The sequence below is a fragment of the Falco rusticolus genome, chromosome 1 (genome assembly GCF_015220075.1).
Source record: "Falco rusticolus isolate bFalRus1 chromosome 1, bFalRus1.pri, whole genome shotgun sequence".
NCBI lineage: Eukaryota > Metazoa > Chordata > Aves > Falconiformes > Falconidae > Falco > Falco rusticolus.
In genome coordinates, this window is record NC_051187.1 from 101,472,843 (window position 1) to 101,487,609 (window position 14,767).

Here is a 14,767-nt window from a genome sequence, read left to right on the forward strand (position 1 = left end):
CTTGAACTACCCTTTGGAGAGCCCCAGCAAATGCTGGCATGCCAGACTATGCGACTTCAAGCCTCCCAACTTGAGTAGTAGGGCTACTGGAAAACAAAAATGGATTGAAATGCTCAGCATGCAAGAAAACTTAGGTAAAGTGAGTAAATACAAGTTTCAGGTCCTCCGTAACACCTAGATAAATATGTACTGGGATACATTTCCCTGGAAAATAAAATTTAAAATTTGTCAGTTCATCAAATTTAAGTCTACTGGAAAAGGATGAGACATTTTCCAGTCTTCTGAGGCACAAGTATCATTTGTCCACCTCATAATAAGATCCACTTCCCTTTAACAGAGAGTGTTTGAGAGAACAAGAGACAGCAATGGTTCCTCCAGTTTCACACAAGCAGAAGTAGATTCAGCACGACAGTCAGTATTAGACTTCATTGTGCTTAAGATGCAACTTCCTCAAAGCAAAGATCAGAGGCATTTTCCCTTCAGTAAATACTCATACGAATGCAGCCCAGATTGTGCCAGAGACACGACCATGCAGCACAGCAGACCCTTCCATAGAAAAGCAGAGGTTTTGAAAACCACAAACAAGGAATCTAGCTGTTTCCATGCAAATGACAGGCCCAAGATTCCTCAGGAGACAGTTCTCTTGGGACTTTCTGAAGTGCGAGCAGCACTTGCGCACAGAGAAATCCTGGTAAGAACCACAGCTCTTTCCTGCATGGATGGCCTAGGTAGTTCCTTCACACTGCACACACTGCAAAGGAGATGGGTAAAGAGCTCTATAGGCTTTGCAGCCACAGCTATCTCTGTTTAAGCACCAATATGATTCTGGGCCTAACCAGAATCTGTGCAATCCAGTGTGAGGGCCGTGCCGGTATTTTTTTCCCCCCGGTGAGACAGCAGACTCCTTTTCTTGGCTCCCAGTTCTGCAGATTAAGTTCTTACAGGAGCTCTTTGTAAGAGATTCATTTCTTCACAATGTTGTCAGAAACTCGGCATCATGTGTTGCTTCTGGACCCTCATTAATACTGATAACAACAACAACAGAAACAGAGAAACAACAGTGTACATATGAACCAGGAACTCCATCCTGTAACTCTGTCCTGGTTTCAGCTGGGATAGACTTAATTTTCTTCTTAGTAGCTAGTACAGTGCTGTGTTTTGGCTATGATGTAAGAACACCGTTGATAGCACACTGATGTTTTTAGCATTGCTAGGTAATGCTTATACTAAGTCACGGACTTTTTGGTTCCTTGGGCCCTGCCAGCGAGAGGGCTGGAGCGGCACAGGACACTGGGAGGGGACACAGCCAGGACAGGTGACCCAAACTAGCCAAAGGGATATTCCATACCATATGACGTCATGCTGAGTATATAAACTGGAGGAAAAAGGAGGAAGGGGGTGGACATTTGGCATTATGGTGTTTGTCTTCCTGAGGAACCATTACGCGTGATGGAGCCCTGCTCTCCTGGGGATGGCTGAACACCTGCCTGCCCATGGGAAGTGCTGAATGAATTCCTTGCTTTGCTCTGCCTGCATGCACAGCTTTTGCTTCACCTATTAAATTGTTCTTATCTCAACCCTTGAGTTTTACATTCCTTTCCCATTCTCCTCCCCATTCCTCTGGGGGAGGGAGGTGAGCAAGCAGCTGCATGGTGCTGGGTTGCTGGCTGGGGTTAAACCAGGACACTCTGTATCTAAGTTCTCCGCAAAGGTCCTCTGTTCAGAAATCTTCATTCGATTGCACATTACTTTTTACTGTCATCTTTTTACTGTGAAAACTGTCACAAAGTGTAAGCAAGGTATTCTGTTCTATGTTAGCTCCCTTTTTAAAGGCAAAGTGATTAATCATCACAGCAATACCCATCTAATGCATGAAATCAAACAGTAATGTTAGCCTGACAAATTATGACATCTTGATCCTGTAACAAAGGCTGTGTATATTTAATTACTCATGTATTACTGTCATGAACACACCAGCTTTAAAAGCATTTGACATTTAAAAGCTTTTTTAATTTATGTATAAAGTATCAGCTCAACAATACAAACCAAGCTTTTGGAAGTGGAAAGAAAGTATGTTTTGAATGCTGCTCAGAACCACGTAACATTGCAAAAAGACAAACTTACATAATACTGTACATGACTTATAAAGTACAGGACAGCAATCAGGTTTAGATACAGAAAATATAACGATTCATCAAATCTCTATCTTAAATTCTCCTTCCTCTAGGCGGCAAAATGATTCACAGTAAACCCAAAAATTGAGGGGGGGGAAAAAAAAAACTACTTAGTAGTAGACAGCGCTTTCCTCTCAAAAGAGATGACCTACATCTAAAGAGAATTAAGCCTTGATCCTTAAGATATGTCTGAGGAAATTCCAGGAAGTATTACACAGTTAAAGACAATTTCTAGGTATAAGCCTTAATTGTACAATATATCTCCCTATTTCTCATTAATCCACCTAAGTTGGAGAAAGTACCAGTAGACAAAATTAAGTATAAATCTTTGACTGCAGTAGAGACATTTACACTACAAGGGAAGTTAATACAGTCTTTGGCACAACATCCTTAATATCAAAAAAATGAAGTTAAAAGCCTTTGTAGTCTTTGATGTAGGTATCTATGTGCACATACAAACACACCACCCCACCCCCCCAAGATTAAACTAGCCATGCTCCCCCTCCACTGGACCTCTAACAAAAATCAAGCCAAAAGGCCCAAGGAAAGCTGTGCCTGCATCGCATGCCACATACAAACAAGACCGCCACCTAGTGTACTGTTGGTCAAGACAGTATTTTCGTTTTTATTTTTATGTTTTCTGTATTCAAGTGACAAAAAAAACCCTAATGCTGGTTATTACTAAGCAAAACTATGCTGTTAAATTTACTTTTTTGATACAGCATATGAAGTTTATTACCACATCCAGCTTCCTCTGTGCACTGAATTATCTTTACTAAGAGGTGAGCCAAAAACATGCCTAAGTAGACTCAGTCTTTAAAAACTTCAGACTATTTTCACACACATAGTATAAAATCCTATATGGATAATTGAATTACAATAGTAAACTGTTCTTTCTCCTAGAGATTCTGAGACAGCCATTTGCAGCACGTAGGTCCAAGTTATTCTAGCCTTTACTAAGTCTAATATTTTGCATGCAATTCAGCATCTTCACCAAAAGAGTAGTGAAGCACTGGAACAGGCTGCCCAGGGACGTGGTGGAGTCACACCATCCCTGGAGGTATTTAAAAGACATGTAGACATGGTGCTTAGGGACACGGTTTAGTGATGGGCTTGGCAGTGCTGGGTTAACAGTTGGACTCAATCTTAAAGGTTTTTTTACAACCTAAATGCATGTATGTTTTTTCTGTTTTCCCAGCTCACTATAACAAGCCTATTGAGCTACTCCAGGCAAGCATACTTCTTGTATGGCATTTTCCAGCTGTTTTGTAATGCCACTTGAAACATGTCCTTGTTACTATCTTCTTTTGTGTTTGTTCAAAACATGTGGCTTAACCAAATCAATCTCAAAATTTACTATAAACTGCACTCAACAATCCAACAGTCAAAGATTCTGGAAATAGGTAATGTTGTGCTGACCTTTTGGTTCGAGCTAACCTCCAGATTCAAGAGTTTAATTACTTCAAAAGATTTCTAAGGTTTCATTTGGAAGCATCATGCCCAAAGACACCCAATTCTACTACTAAATAATTTCTAACTCTAAACTTGGATTCTGAAAGAATTGCTTATTTTTCAGCTGGTACATTATAAATTTTCCCCAGCTAGCAGCAAGTCATTCTACTGCAAAATGTGTGCAGGCTACATCCACATCTCAAAACCAGGAGTCTTATCTGGTCAACACAGGAATACAAGTGAAAACATTCAACCAGAGTTTCACAAAAAGAAGCCAGTCACTCTCCTCCAAGATTAGCAAGCAATGCACACATCTTAGTCAGCTACATTTAAGAACACATAAATCCAAGAAGAAAATGACAATTGAAGGCATAGGGATTTCTTCAATTACTTCAAATTCAACTTTACTGCATCTTTAATTGCAAGGAACTTGCTGATAGTCAGGCAAGTATTTACAATCTGGTTTTTGACACTGTCACATCTTATAAGTCTCACTAATAAATCTGATCTTGACAAAACCAGTTTTAGGAAGAGCATCTAACAAGCATGTGTTAAGCAATTAAGAAAAAGTATTTCCAAGTAAAAACCATTGAGATAACTGACTTCAAGAGGAAAAAGTTTATTCAACTATTGCCATATCAGAACAATAAAGCAGCCCTTACATGTAGCCACTCATCAAAAAGGACATTACAAAACATTAACATAATGTAATAGATAAATTTTCTTTCACGCATTTTCAAAGGACATATCAGACCCACAGAATCTTCTGCTCTGCTGTGCAAGAAAAAAGCTGGAAAGGAATAACGCAAGCAGCCAAACTTTTCTTCCTATCTGACAACATACCTCTGCTGTTGAGAGCTTCTTGACAATCAAGGTGACAGAAGAAGTATTTAAGAGTTAAGATATTACCATTTCTGCAGTATTTGAGCCAGTAACTACCAGTTTTAGACAGTGAGTTCCTATGGCACACATTTTCAAAAACAGAAAGGAAAGAAAGACGACAGGCCGAACTCTGCCCTCAAATGCTCAGAAAGAATTTTCTGTACACAGACTGCATGGCCCTCTGACAAGAGAGGTGTTGGAACTGCTGAGCAACTACAGTGCCCTTATTTACTGTGAAGCAAAATAAGCCTTCAAGTGTCCCTTACTTGATCTTAGCAGGTCAAACTCTCTGTCCAGCAGCTCCTCCTCTGTCAACTTGGAAAAATTGTCCTCTCCAAACGGGTTCCAACCTGACATATCAGGTGGGTTATTGATGCTCTGCTTTGGGTAACTGGCAATTGCTTCTGCATCAGGAATACCTGGCCTGTAAAGTCAGTTCATGAAAGCAAATAAAGAGAAACATTATAGGACTGTTTATCAGGGTGAAAATCTATGACATGCTTCATTATGCCAAAATACCACACACAATTAACACACACGCATTAACAGCTTATCCCAAAACCATCTGAAAGTTAATTTAAGGGAAAACAGATCACTCAAACTATGTGGTTCAGTCACATAATTTCTGTATGCAATCCCTGGACTTTTATTTTTCAGTTTATTAATTGTAGCCAAAGCACAGAATCCTTCATCAAGTTGACATGCAAGGGTAAAAAACCATATTTCACCTGTGGTCATTTCTGTATTGCCATAGGAGATTGCCTTGTTTTCCTCAAAAAAAAGCCTACTAAATCTCTATGAAGTTTTCATAGGTTCTCTTTATTTTCAAATTATTTTTTCTTGGCAGACACATTAAGAGTTTGTTTTTTTGAATCCTACATCCATCCAACTGGTACAATTAACCTAACCAGTTGACATAACAGCCTCTGCTTGTATTAGCCTTATCTACACAGATAAGGAAACTTTCGACTAGATGTGTTCTTCCTTTTGTGCCCATTTTAGGAAGTTACACCTACCACTCCTCTATCTGAAGCAGACTAGGAAAGCAGCAATCAGCGAGTTACTGCATGCTAAGTGGTCCTCTCTCTATGCCCAGGTCACACCTGCAGCCAGCTCCACATGGAACCATCTCTTCCAAACAACAGAAAGGGGAAGGGGCTCCTTCCTGTCAGCTTGGGCACTGCCGTCCCAAAAAGACTACTGGCTCTTTCCATCGAGAGGACAACATGAGATACAATGCAACGCAATGCATTTAGTACATCAAAGGAAAAGACTTTCATCACCCCTTCCTTTAATACAAAAAGTCATATTTTTTGTTTAAAAGATTGACCTCACACATTGCAAACCATTGCTAACTCTCAGTCACTGACTTGAAGCTAAACAGCAGGATCAAGTCTTCAGCCAAACACACAGAAGAGAAACTAGAAATACACGTATTTACTCCCAAATTGGAAATTATTTGTGACAAAAGTACTCTGGCAATAGATCCAGTCAAGGTACAGCCAGTAAGTCTCAGATATGGGCACAGAAGCACAGGACAACACTCTGCTAGGGATTAGACTATCTGATTGGCGAGATGAAGCCAAACTGGTCACAGCAAACAGCAGAAAAATATTTTGCCTTTTACTCTTTCAACATGCTGCAACTTAGAAGAGACTAAGAACGGCAGCAGCAGCACCTGAAGAAACATACAAGCTACTCTAACTGAAAGCCTCTGTCAAGACCGACTGCACCAAAGAGTGCAGCATGCCCACAATTGCAAAGCACTTCTCTTTCAATACAATGTAGTAGGAATCTATGTAAATATATAACTTAGCTCATAACATTATTGAAACTGGACAAATCTGTGGTTCTCTTATTTTTAAATCAGAAAAAGAACGGGGTTTTAATCCGCACACTGTTTTTCATAAGAATTCATGGACAAGTCACACTTCATTAAGCTAGGGTAAGTCCACAGGACCCTGCAAAGGGACCACACTGCTGACAAGGTGCATTCCTACCATTTAACGTACTTAAATTGGATCAACAGACACAGGAGTTAGAAGCCCTAGCAAATACACACCAGCTATAAACTCTCTCTTAAGAGGGTTGTTTGAGATGACTTTCATGCACTTATAACCTCATTCAGCATAGACTATTGACCATCCTAAGTAAAGTGGTTAGCAGCCGGTTCCACTTTTTCTGGTTTATGGACTTATTCCAGGAAGACCGGTCCTTTAAGAAGTTGTACTAGGCCCATCTGTTACCAAGTTAAGCATCATACTTTCCTCCCAAAATATCCTTTACCATTAAGCAGCAACTATCCAACTGCTTTAAGTAATACCTTACTACTGAAGCAATTAATTTCTGAGGAAAGGATTAAGCACCACTCATAACGATTAGCAATTTAAGCAGTAAGTAACCCTTGGGTCCATCTATGTCAGAATACTTGCCTGACTGCAGGATAGGGAGAATCTGCCACCACTCCAGCGTGGACTGGAAGTGACCCAGGGTAAGGGATAAAGGCTGGCGAGAAATCTTGTGGAGAAGTGATATATTCAGGAGACTGCGCCTGTTGCGACCGCTGTTGCTGCTGAGCAAGGATCTGCTGCTGTAGGAGAGCTTGCTGATATTGCTGCACCTAAGAAAGATAACAATCATGTTACTAAATTCACGTGGGGCAGTGTCAACCTCTTGCGCTAAGTAACAATGCCGGCCTTGCAGCCAAACGCACTGAAAACCACCGCACTCCAGAAAAGCTTAGTATCTTCAGCAGAAGCAAGCAGCCAGACCTGTCTGCTCTACAGGTGAAAAGAAACCGCTCTAACATCAGTGATCCTGTTTTTTTCTTCCAACATACTACCACTTCACTTTTCATACTTATTGCAATGCAAGTATATGCTATCGCAGCACTAGAAGTTTTTATCATACCCCATTCTTATACATTATTAATAAAAATTTCAGCACAATTTCTCCTGATGTTTGAAGAACAGATTATGGCAGTTAGCTTTCTGGCTTTTGAAGCAGGAATTTGACGCCACCATGTCTTCTATCACTTTGTAGCATAGCATACATTTCTTTCTGTGGTCAGTACTGGAAACCTTAATCACCAAGTATGTTTCAAATTAGTATATACATATTGAATCAAGTTTAGAATCATACAATCATTTAGGTTGAAAAAGACCTCAAAGACAAAGTCCAACCATTAACCCAGGGAATAATATATTCTAACCCATGGAATAGGATATATTCCACCCAATTAACACAAAAATGCAACTCCAGGCAAGCTTTCATAACCACGTTTGGGCTAACATTTTTTTTTCCCCCCCAACGGAGTATCATTTTAGGTGCTGAACTTGACACTATTTACTACAACCAGAGCTCATTACAACTACTCATGGATTTAAGATTGTACTGTCTATGTTCAATTCTTGACGTACCATAGCAGGATACTGAGATTGGGAAGGTTGCTGCTGGTACACAGACTGCATCAACAGCTGCTGTTGGACCATCTGCTGATGCATCGCTTGTTGATACTATAGTTGAAAAGAAGAACGTAGCTTTAAGTCATGATCTTCCCTTTAGAAATAGCCAGGTATTTAGGAGAAGCATCAATTAAAATATCACTTCTGTGACTCAACAGCATTTTTCAGTTAAGACACCACATAACCAAGAATCAGCTTGCAATTCAGTCACTGCATTTTAATGACTCTGTTTTAAAGCTTTTCCATCCCCATTCCCCCACCCCCAATTAATATCAGCCTGTTGAACAAAAAATGAAGACTACATATTCAGCAACGCCTTTTCTAAGGTAAGACAATTAACATCCCACCTTCTGCAATTTTCACCAGTGCTGAGCCCCTTTGGAAAATAAATCAGCTGTGCTTTCAAGAATAATGTGTCTCAACGGGGCGGGGAGAGGAATAGCAATAGGTGTCCTGAACAGGATCTGAAAGTTCTTGTCTGACCTAGCTGCTCTTCCATTATGTTTACAGTTACTTATGCTACACAGCTTAAGCTATTATACTTTACAGTATGCAAGCTGGGCAGTATTGGAATACAAGGTATCCATGAAAAAGCTAGATGGACAGAACAACTACAAAAAAGAAGCTCTTCATTGATGAAGAAACACTGGAGAAAGCAAAACCTGCAACAATCCTGCTCAGATGGTGTATGTAAAACCAATCTATGCCAGCACAGCATCATCACCTAGACAATTCCTAACACTTCTCACACACATTTACACATACACAAAACTTATTTGGGGGATGCAGTGGCAGTTCAAAGCAAGCTGGGATTCAGGGCCAAACTGCAAAAAAGACACCGCAAAGAATGCAACTTTCTAGAATAAGCATCATAGTGCCTATGAAGAGACAAATCAAAGGAAAAAGGGGCAGGAGCCATGATCCCTTCCCCCCCCCCCCCCCCTCAGCAGGAGAAAACACAGGCAGCAACAGCAGAGATGTTTAACCAGCACATGATTCAAAGCATTATTGACAAGTGTAATGTGTCTCTTCAAAACTTGTGTAACAAATTTGACTTGTACCTGCTGAAAATAAGCATCCTGAATAGTAGGTTGTTGCTGGTGGTGATGTAAGTGGTGCAGCTGCTGCAGTCTCCAGTCACCCTGCTGCAGCTGCTGGAGGACTCTGTTCTGCTGGGGGGTGGGCTGGCTGGTCCCTTGTGACTGTAAGATCTCTTGTCCGTTCCCTGGTCTTGTGGTTCCTTTGATATTCAGACAACACTGTTGACACACTGATCTCTCAAGTTTAGCCAGAAAGCTCCCTGGCAGTTAACCTCTTCAATTCTTCAACACTTCAAGGCAAAACAGTTTACAAACTTCCCTGCCCAGCCTGACAACTGGTAGATAGTAAATTCACTTCTCCAAATATACTTCCAGGCCTGCAATGCACCATTTCTACTTACAAAAGGTAGGAGCTTCCTTTGGTCTCACGACACAGCAAGCTGGGTTCACGACTTGCTTTACTAATACTTAAGTTGGACCTTCTAGTATCTCAAACTCTAACCCTCAAAGCATACAATTTTGTATGCATACAACACACTTTAAGAGAATTATTGGCTCACTTGGAAAATTAATCAGGTGTTCTGTTTAAAGGTATGTGACCATTCCATTATTTTAAGTAAGCAGTTACTAACAAATCAACCTCTCTTGTATGTTGTATTTATATTCTGAAGTGCCCAGGAATGATCTGTTCCTTGTCACAACAGGAAAAGCTTTCCAAGTTGGACATTATTTGGATCCTGTCTAAAGTTGTTCACACCTGGGACACAAACATTCTCAGTGGCCTTTTGATTGGAGGCTTTCCCAATACCATCCCTGCAGCTACTGTACTGTAACAGACACAAAACACCAAAGTGCAATGAGGGAAGCATTCAAGATATAAATATTCACTTAAATAGTTTTCATTTATCAGAGCCGTAACTTTTTGAATGAGATTAAGACAACTTTACAAAGAATTCACTGAAAACCCATTTCAATGGATAGAGCCTCCCTCAATTACTCATGTGTTGCACATCTACTGCACCTACAGTGCAAAGTGAAATGCATTTGGGTCAATCATTACAGGAGGGAAGTAATTTTACATGGCTCCAGTCTGCAAATAATAGCAACATATTGTTCATATCTCGTGACTTACTGAGGCACAGGGAAAATACTTTTTCTACTACAATGAAAGCAGTTTGTTACAGAAGAGCTCAGTACTCTTCATGAACTATTTTCAAGTCAAAACTGTGCACAGTTCACAGCCTGCTGTGGGAAAGTTAGTTCAAAATCAGTGTTAGGCACAATGAGAAAAAACAACCCTTCACTTCTCAATTTCCATTCAGTTTTTACAGTACCTGGTCAAACTTACTAGTTGCACATTTAGAGTATTTTGGAAAAGATGAAGGTTTGGGCTTTAGCATATAAAAGAATCAGATGAATTTAAGTTTTAGATGTTACTCCTTCTTGCTCTAGTAGCAAAAGAAATACAAAATTCATTCTTCATTTATTTTGGTCCACCCTTCAACTTTAAGTTACCTTTTTGCATACGATTACCAAATTCACCAGGAACTTGTACTTTGACTGGAGTTGCTGAGCTCTGGATCGTTAGCACACTAGAAGTGGTAGTGCTTGAATTGGCCTTTGGTCTTTGTCGTGGTGCAATTGAGGTTTCTGTTGGTCCAACAGTGTCTGTTATTCTGAAATGACAAGTTTTCCCATGGAAGAAACTTAAAAAAAAAAAAAAGACTGCTTCTTTTTCAAATTAGACACTATATCTTAATAGTTCAGTTATGTCTTAGTCATGTGCTGCTCTACTTGTGAATTATATTTCAACACCTTAAAATTTGCTTCCTAAAGTGCCACTCAACACCCACTGCCACCACTGGATATATGGCTGCTGCAGAACAGCATTTAGAAGGAGCTATGCAACAGCCTTATTCCCAAGGAAACCATGACACTAGATACAAACTTTCTCTGTATAAGCTTTCCTTCATTCACAGCAGTGAGTGAAAGTTATGTCCAGCACTTGACTCAGCAAACCTAGGACTAGAGACACAACTACTGTTCATACATACAGGAAATAGCATTAAGATATCTTATCTGTTAAGTCAACCTAATTCTACTTTTTGTTAGAGATTTAACACCCATAAACTCTCAGAGTATTTGTGTCTTCCCTGAAATACTTCAAGCTGCATAATAGCCTGCCAGGGTAATAAAGATGTTGAAAACCAAACTACTTTTGAACTTTAATCCCATTATCAGGTTATAGTATATGCATTTTTTAAGACTGTTCAACTGCTTAAAAACACTAATTCACCATCTGAGCTCCAGTACCCAACACGTCACATTAGTTCCTACCATATTATACGAAGGCACCATCTGCCTTCACCTGCTGTAACTTAAGGGCTGTCAGGAAAATATTATTTAGGAAGAACTACGAATCCTACTACTACTGTCTAGAAGATTTAGCAGGAGTTTAAAACATTATTCCATTGATAATCTATGCCTGCCCTCCTGTGCACACTACCAACTGACAGCAGAGCCAGCAAAACCAACCACAACCAGACCACGACATTACCATAACATGGCACAGACATCTCCACAGCTCCAAACACAGCTTACATGAACCCATTCCTTTGCTTCTCATTTGAAACAGGTTAATAAAATCAGAGTTGGAATAGAGCTGATAATTATAGCAAAATATAAAAGTACCCAAGTCACACACGTTGTGCTGTTGGGATTCAAAACACAACTTCCATTAACTAAGAATAAAAGTGTAAAGGAGTCTTCCAGCATTAGCATTAAATATACACCATATACCAAAGCACAATAAAAGACATGAAAAGGAATTCCCGAGGTTTTGGGTTTGGTTTTATCAGTAAGTACAAAAAAGGAATATTTTGGTACACAAATATGAATCTTTGAAAGAACAAAATCCATTTACCTTCACCAATCTTATTTGATTTACACATTTAAATAAAAGCCCTTTTTAGAACAGTCTACCTGTACCATATTGCCACTAAAATCCTTCATTTCAAAATTCACTCATCAGTCTTGGAGAAAATAAAGCAGATGAGAAACAGACCGATAGCGCTTACTTATTTCACCACAAAAGAGGCTCTCAGTTTCTCTCGGTGGATTCTCAATACAGTGAAAACAGCAGAGTGGAATCCAAAGAAGAGACCAGAAGCTCTTAGAATTTCAGTTTATCTATTCTAATGACTTCTCCTACTAAGATAAGTTTTATTAACAAGCACAAAAAAACAGGTTTCAGACAAACATGCACCTTAACAATATTAGCAAAAAAAAAAGGAAAAAAAAAAAGTAAAGCCACATCCTCTGCTCACCTTGCTTTTATTTGGCTTTTTCTAGCAGCTGCCTCACTAGCTGTCATGGGTTCAGGAAGAGTTGAAGGGACAGGAGAATTCTTGGGAAAAATAAATTTGAATAAATTAAAAACCCGAAATCCTGAAAGAAAAAAATCATTACATATTGAAGAGGAATACTTGGGGTAAAGACTTCCATGTTACAAGGCTCAATGTAGAACTCACATGGCTGCAGATTAGAAGTATTTATTTAACAGTATCTCTATGTTCCCTTATCTGTTGCAAAACAAAACCACAACTGGTCCAACTGTTTTGTCAACTACTTCATTTACACACTACCAACCATCAACAATATAAGAAAACACCTGGACAACATCTTTTAACCACATTTTACTTCAGAGACTTTAGTCTCAAGCTTAAGAATTCAAACAAAGCCTAATGCTTGGATGAAAAAACAGTAAATTTTTGCCCACTCAGATCTTCCACCACAATACAAATTCCCCAAAACCATGCAGTATCTAAGCTTCTATAGTCCTTTAACTTACCCCCATCTCAATCAAATTCCTGAATGAATTGCATTTTACCTAAACCACATTATACCAAGGAAAATGACAATTCTGGGGGAGGGAGAAGGAAGATGATACGCATAGTTACGTATGTACTACCTCCTCACGTAAAGAATGCAAATCTAAAACTGGTCACAAGTATTAGAGTTAATCATCAAATACTGCTGCTGAAGACTACTGTCAGCACTGGAATTAGTCGAGTCTAGGAAAGAGACAGACAGGCATACATCTGACTTTCCCTTGAGAAAAATAAGCTGCTGTCAAAGACAGCGTAGTACGCTCAGCCAGCCTCTTTAACCTATAACGGTCCTCCTTATATTCTCACGAAACTTCAAAGAGGGTCAGGGGTGTCCATGTGCACATTTTTGTGCTGCTTCCCTTTTAAGATAGCCATAGATGCTACAGAGGAAAGCACTACCAGAGGAAATCAACAGCAACAGAAACCAGGGCACAGCCTGCTGCCTTTACTGCTGTTCTAACACTCCAGTGGAACACACACACACTCCCACCCCTCAACAGCTTCGCTTTTTAAGACTGCTCCAGGCTCTTCTACTTTTCTAGTCTGCCACACAGCAAAGGTCCAAGTAAGCAGCAATTCCTATCTGCAGGGGTAAAATAAAAAAAAAAAATCCAAGAAACAGACATTCTCAAGTCACCTGAGTGAGGTGATACTACTTCTCCAGTGAGTAACAGTTAATTCCCAAGTTATGTTATATTAAGATATGCTCATATTCAGGATCAAGTATTCAAGGGAAAGTATAGTTATTGCTCCTCCTACTCACACACTGCAACAGCATAACATAAAAACTATTCAGACCACCTACAATTTAGCCTTTACCTACAAACAGTAAGTACTTCAAGGTGTTCTGATATTTTACTAAACCTAAGTTTCCAAAAAGCACCACTCACATTTACTGAGCACCTTCTTTTACAAGGATCAATGACAAAGGAATTCAAAGGGTTCTCAAGTATGTTCACTGTCTGCCTCTGAAGGCAGAGTTCCCTGTAATTGACATTTGTTACAAAATGAATTTTGAGATTGCTTTTTCCCCAGGTCTATCTTATAACATCGAATGTTATTGATGTGCCCTCAAATTCCATTGCACCATAATTAGATCTGTGAATGAGTGACCTTTGAGAGAAAGTACAAACTGTCAAAAAACTCACACAGGAAGTAAGGGTAGGAATGTAGGCTAACCGAGGCACTACTCTGCTTTCCAGTTCACTGTAGTCCTTCCAATGAATTAACATAATTGCTAAGGGTGACTAAGAGAAAGGGTTTATCCATAACAAATAAATGCTCGTGACACTACAGTTGCAACATGAAACCTTTTATTGTTAACAAGTTTAAGTTCTGTAATAATTTCATCTTTTTTGTATTAGACACATGAGATTAGTAACAGCAAAATCTGTAAGTCAACTACTGGTGCAGTATCATACAATTTATGAAGTAATGCCCTCAAAACATTTTGTTTAGACACCTAATATCACGTGTACTCAAATAGCAGCTTGAAGTGTACTCTGCTTTATGTTTTAAATTTAGGAACAGGGTTTAAAAAGCAATGGAAATAATGTTTCCTCAGCTGATTAGATACTTTTTTCAATGCTACCTACAAAATAGACTAAAAATAAAGAAAAATTTAAACACTACTTACATTAATATTAGACACTGGACAGTCCTTTTTGGCAAGTTTAAAGGCAAAGTAAGATACTTGAAATATATCGGGTCTCTGTTCTTGATCTGGTTCAAGCATATATCCTGCAAAAATTGCAAGACAAATCATAACCAAATATCAAAAAGGCTATTGAGACAGCGTGCTACCAGCAAGAAGATATTCTGCAGCTCTGCCAAATAAGTTTACCCCAGAAACAGTAATTTTTATT

The 14,767-nt window shown here is 39.3% G+C and overlaps 1 protein-coding gene across 1 annotated transcript in view; it reads right to left on the minus strand.

Annotated features, from left to right (window-relative positions):
* Window positions 1–4,008: 4,008 nt before the first annotated feature.
* BMP2K (BMP2 inducible kinase) overlaps window positions 4,009–14,767 on the minus strand; it is a 43,470-nt gene continuing 32,711 nt past the window's right edge. Inside the window, 7 exon segments of the mRNA XM_037391898.1 lie at window positions 4,009–4,932; window positions 6,941–7,128; window positions 7,928–8,023; window positions 9,034–9,212; window positions 10,528–10,688; window positions 12,339–12,418; window positions 14,539–14,642. Of these exon segments, the coding sequence (XP_037247795.1) occupies window positions 4,737–4,932; window positions 6,941–7,128; window positions 7,928–8,023; window positions 9,034–9,212; window positions 10,528–10,688; window positions 12,339–12,418; window positions 14,539–14,642 (1,004 nt within the window). The 3' untranslated portion in view covers window positions 4,009–4,736.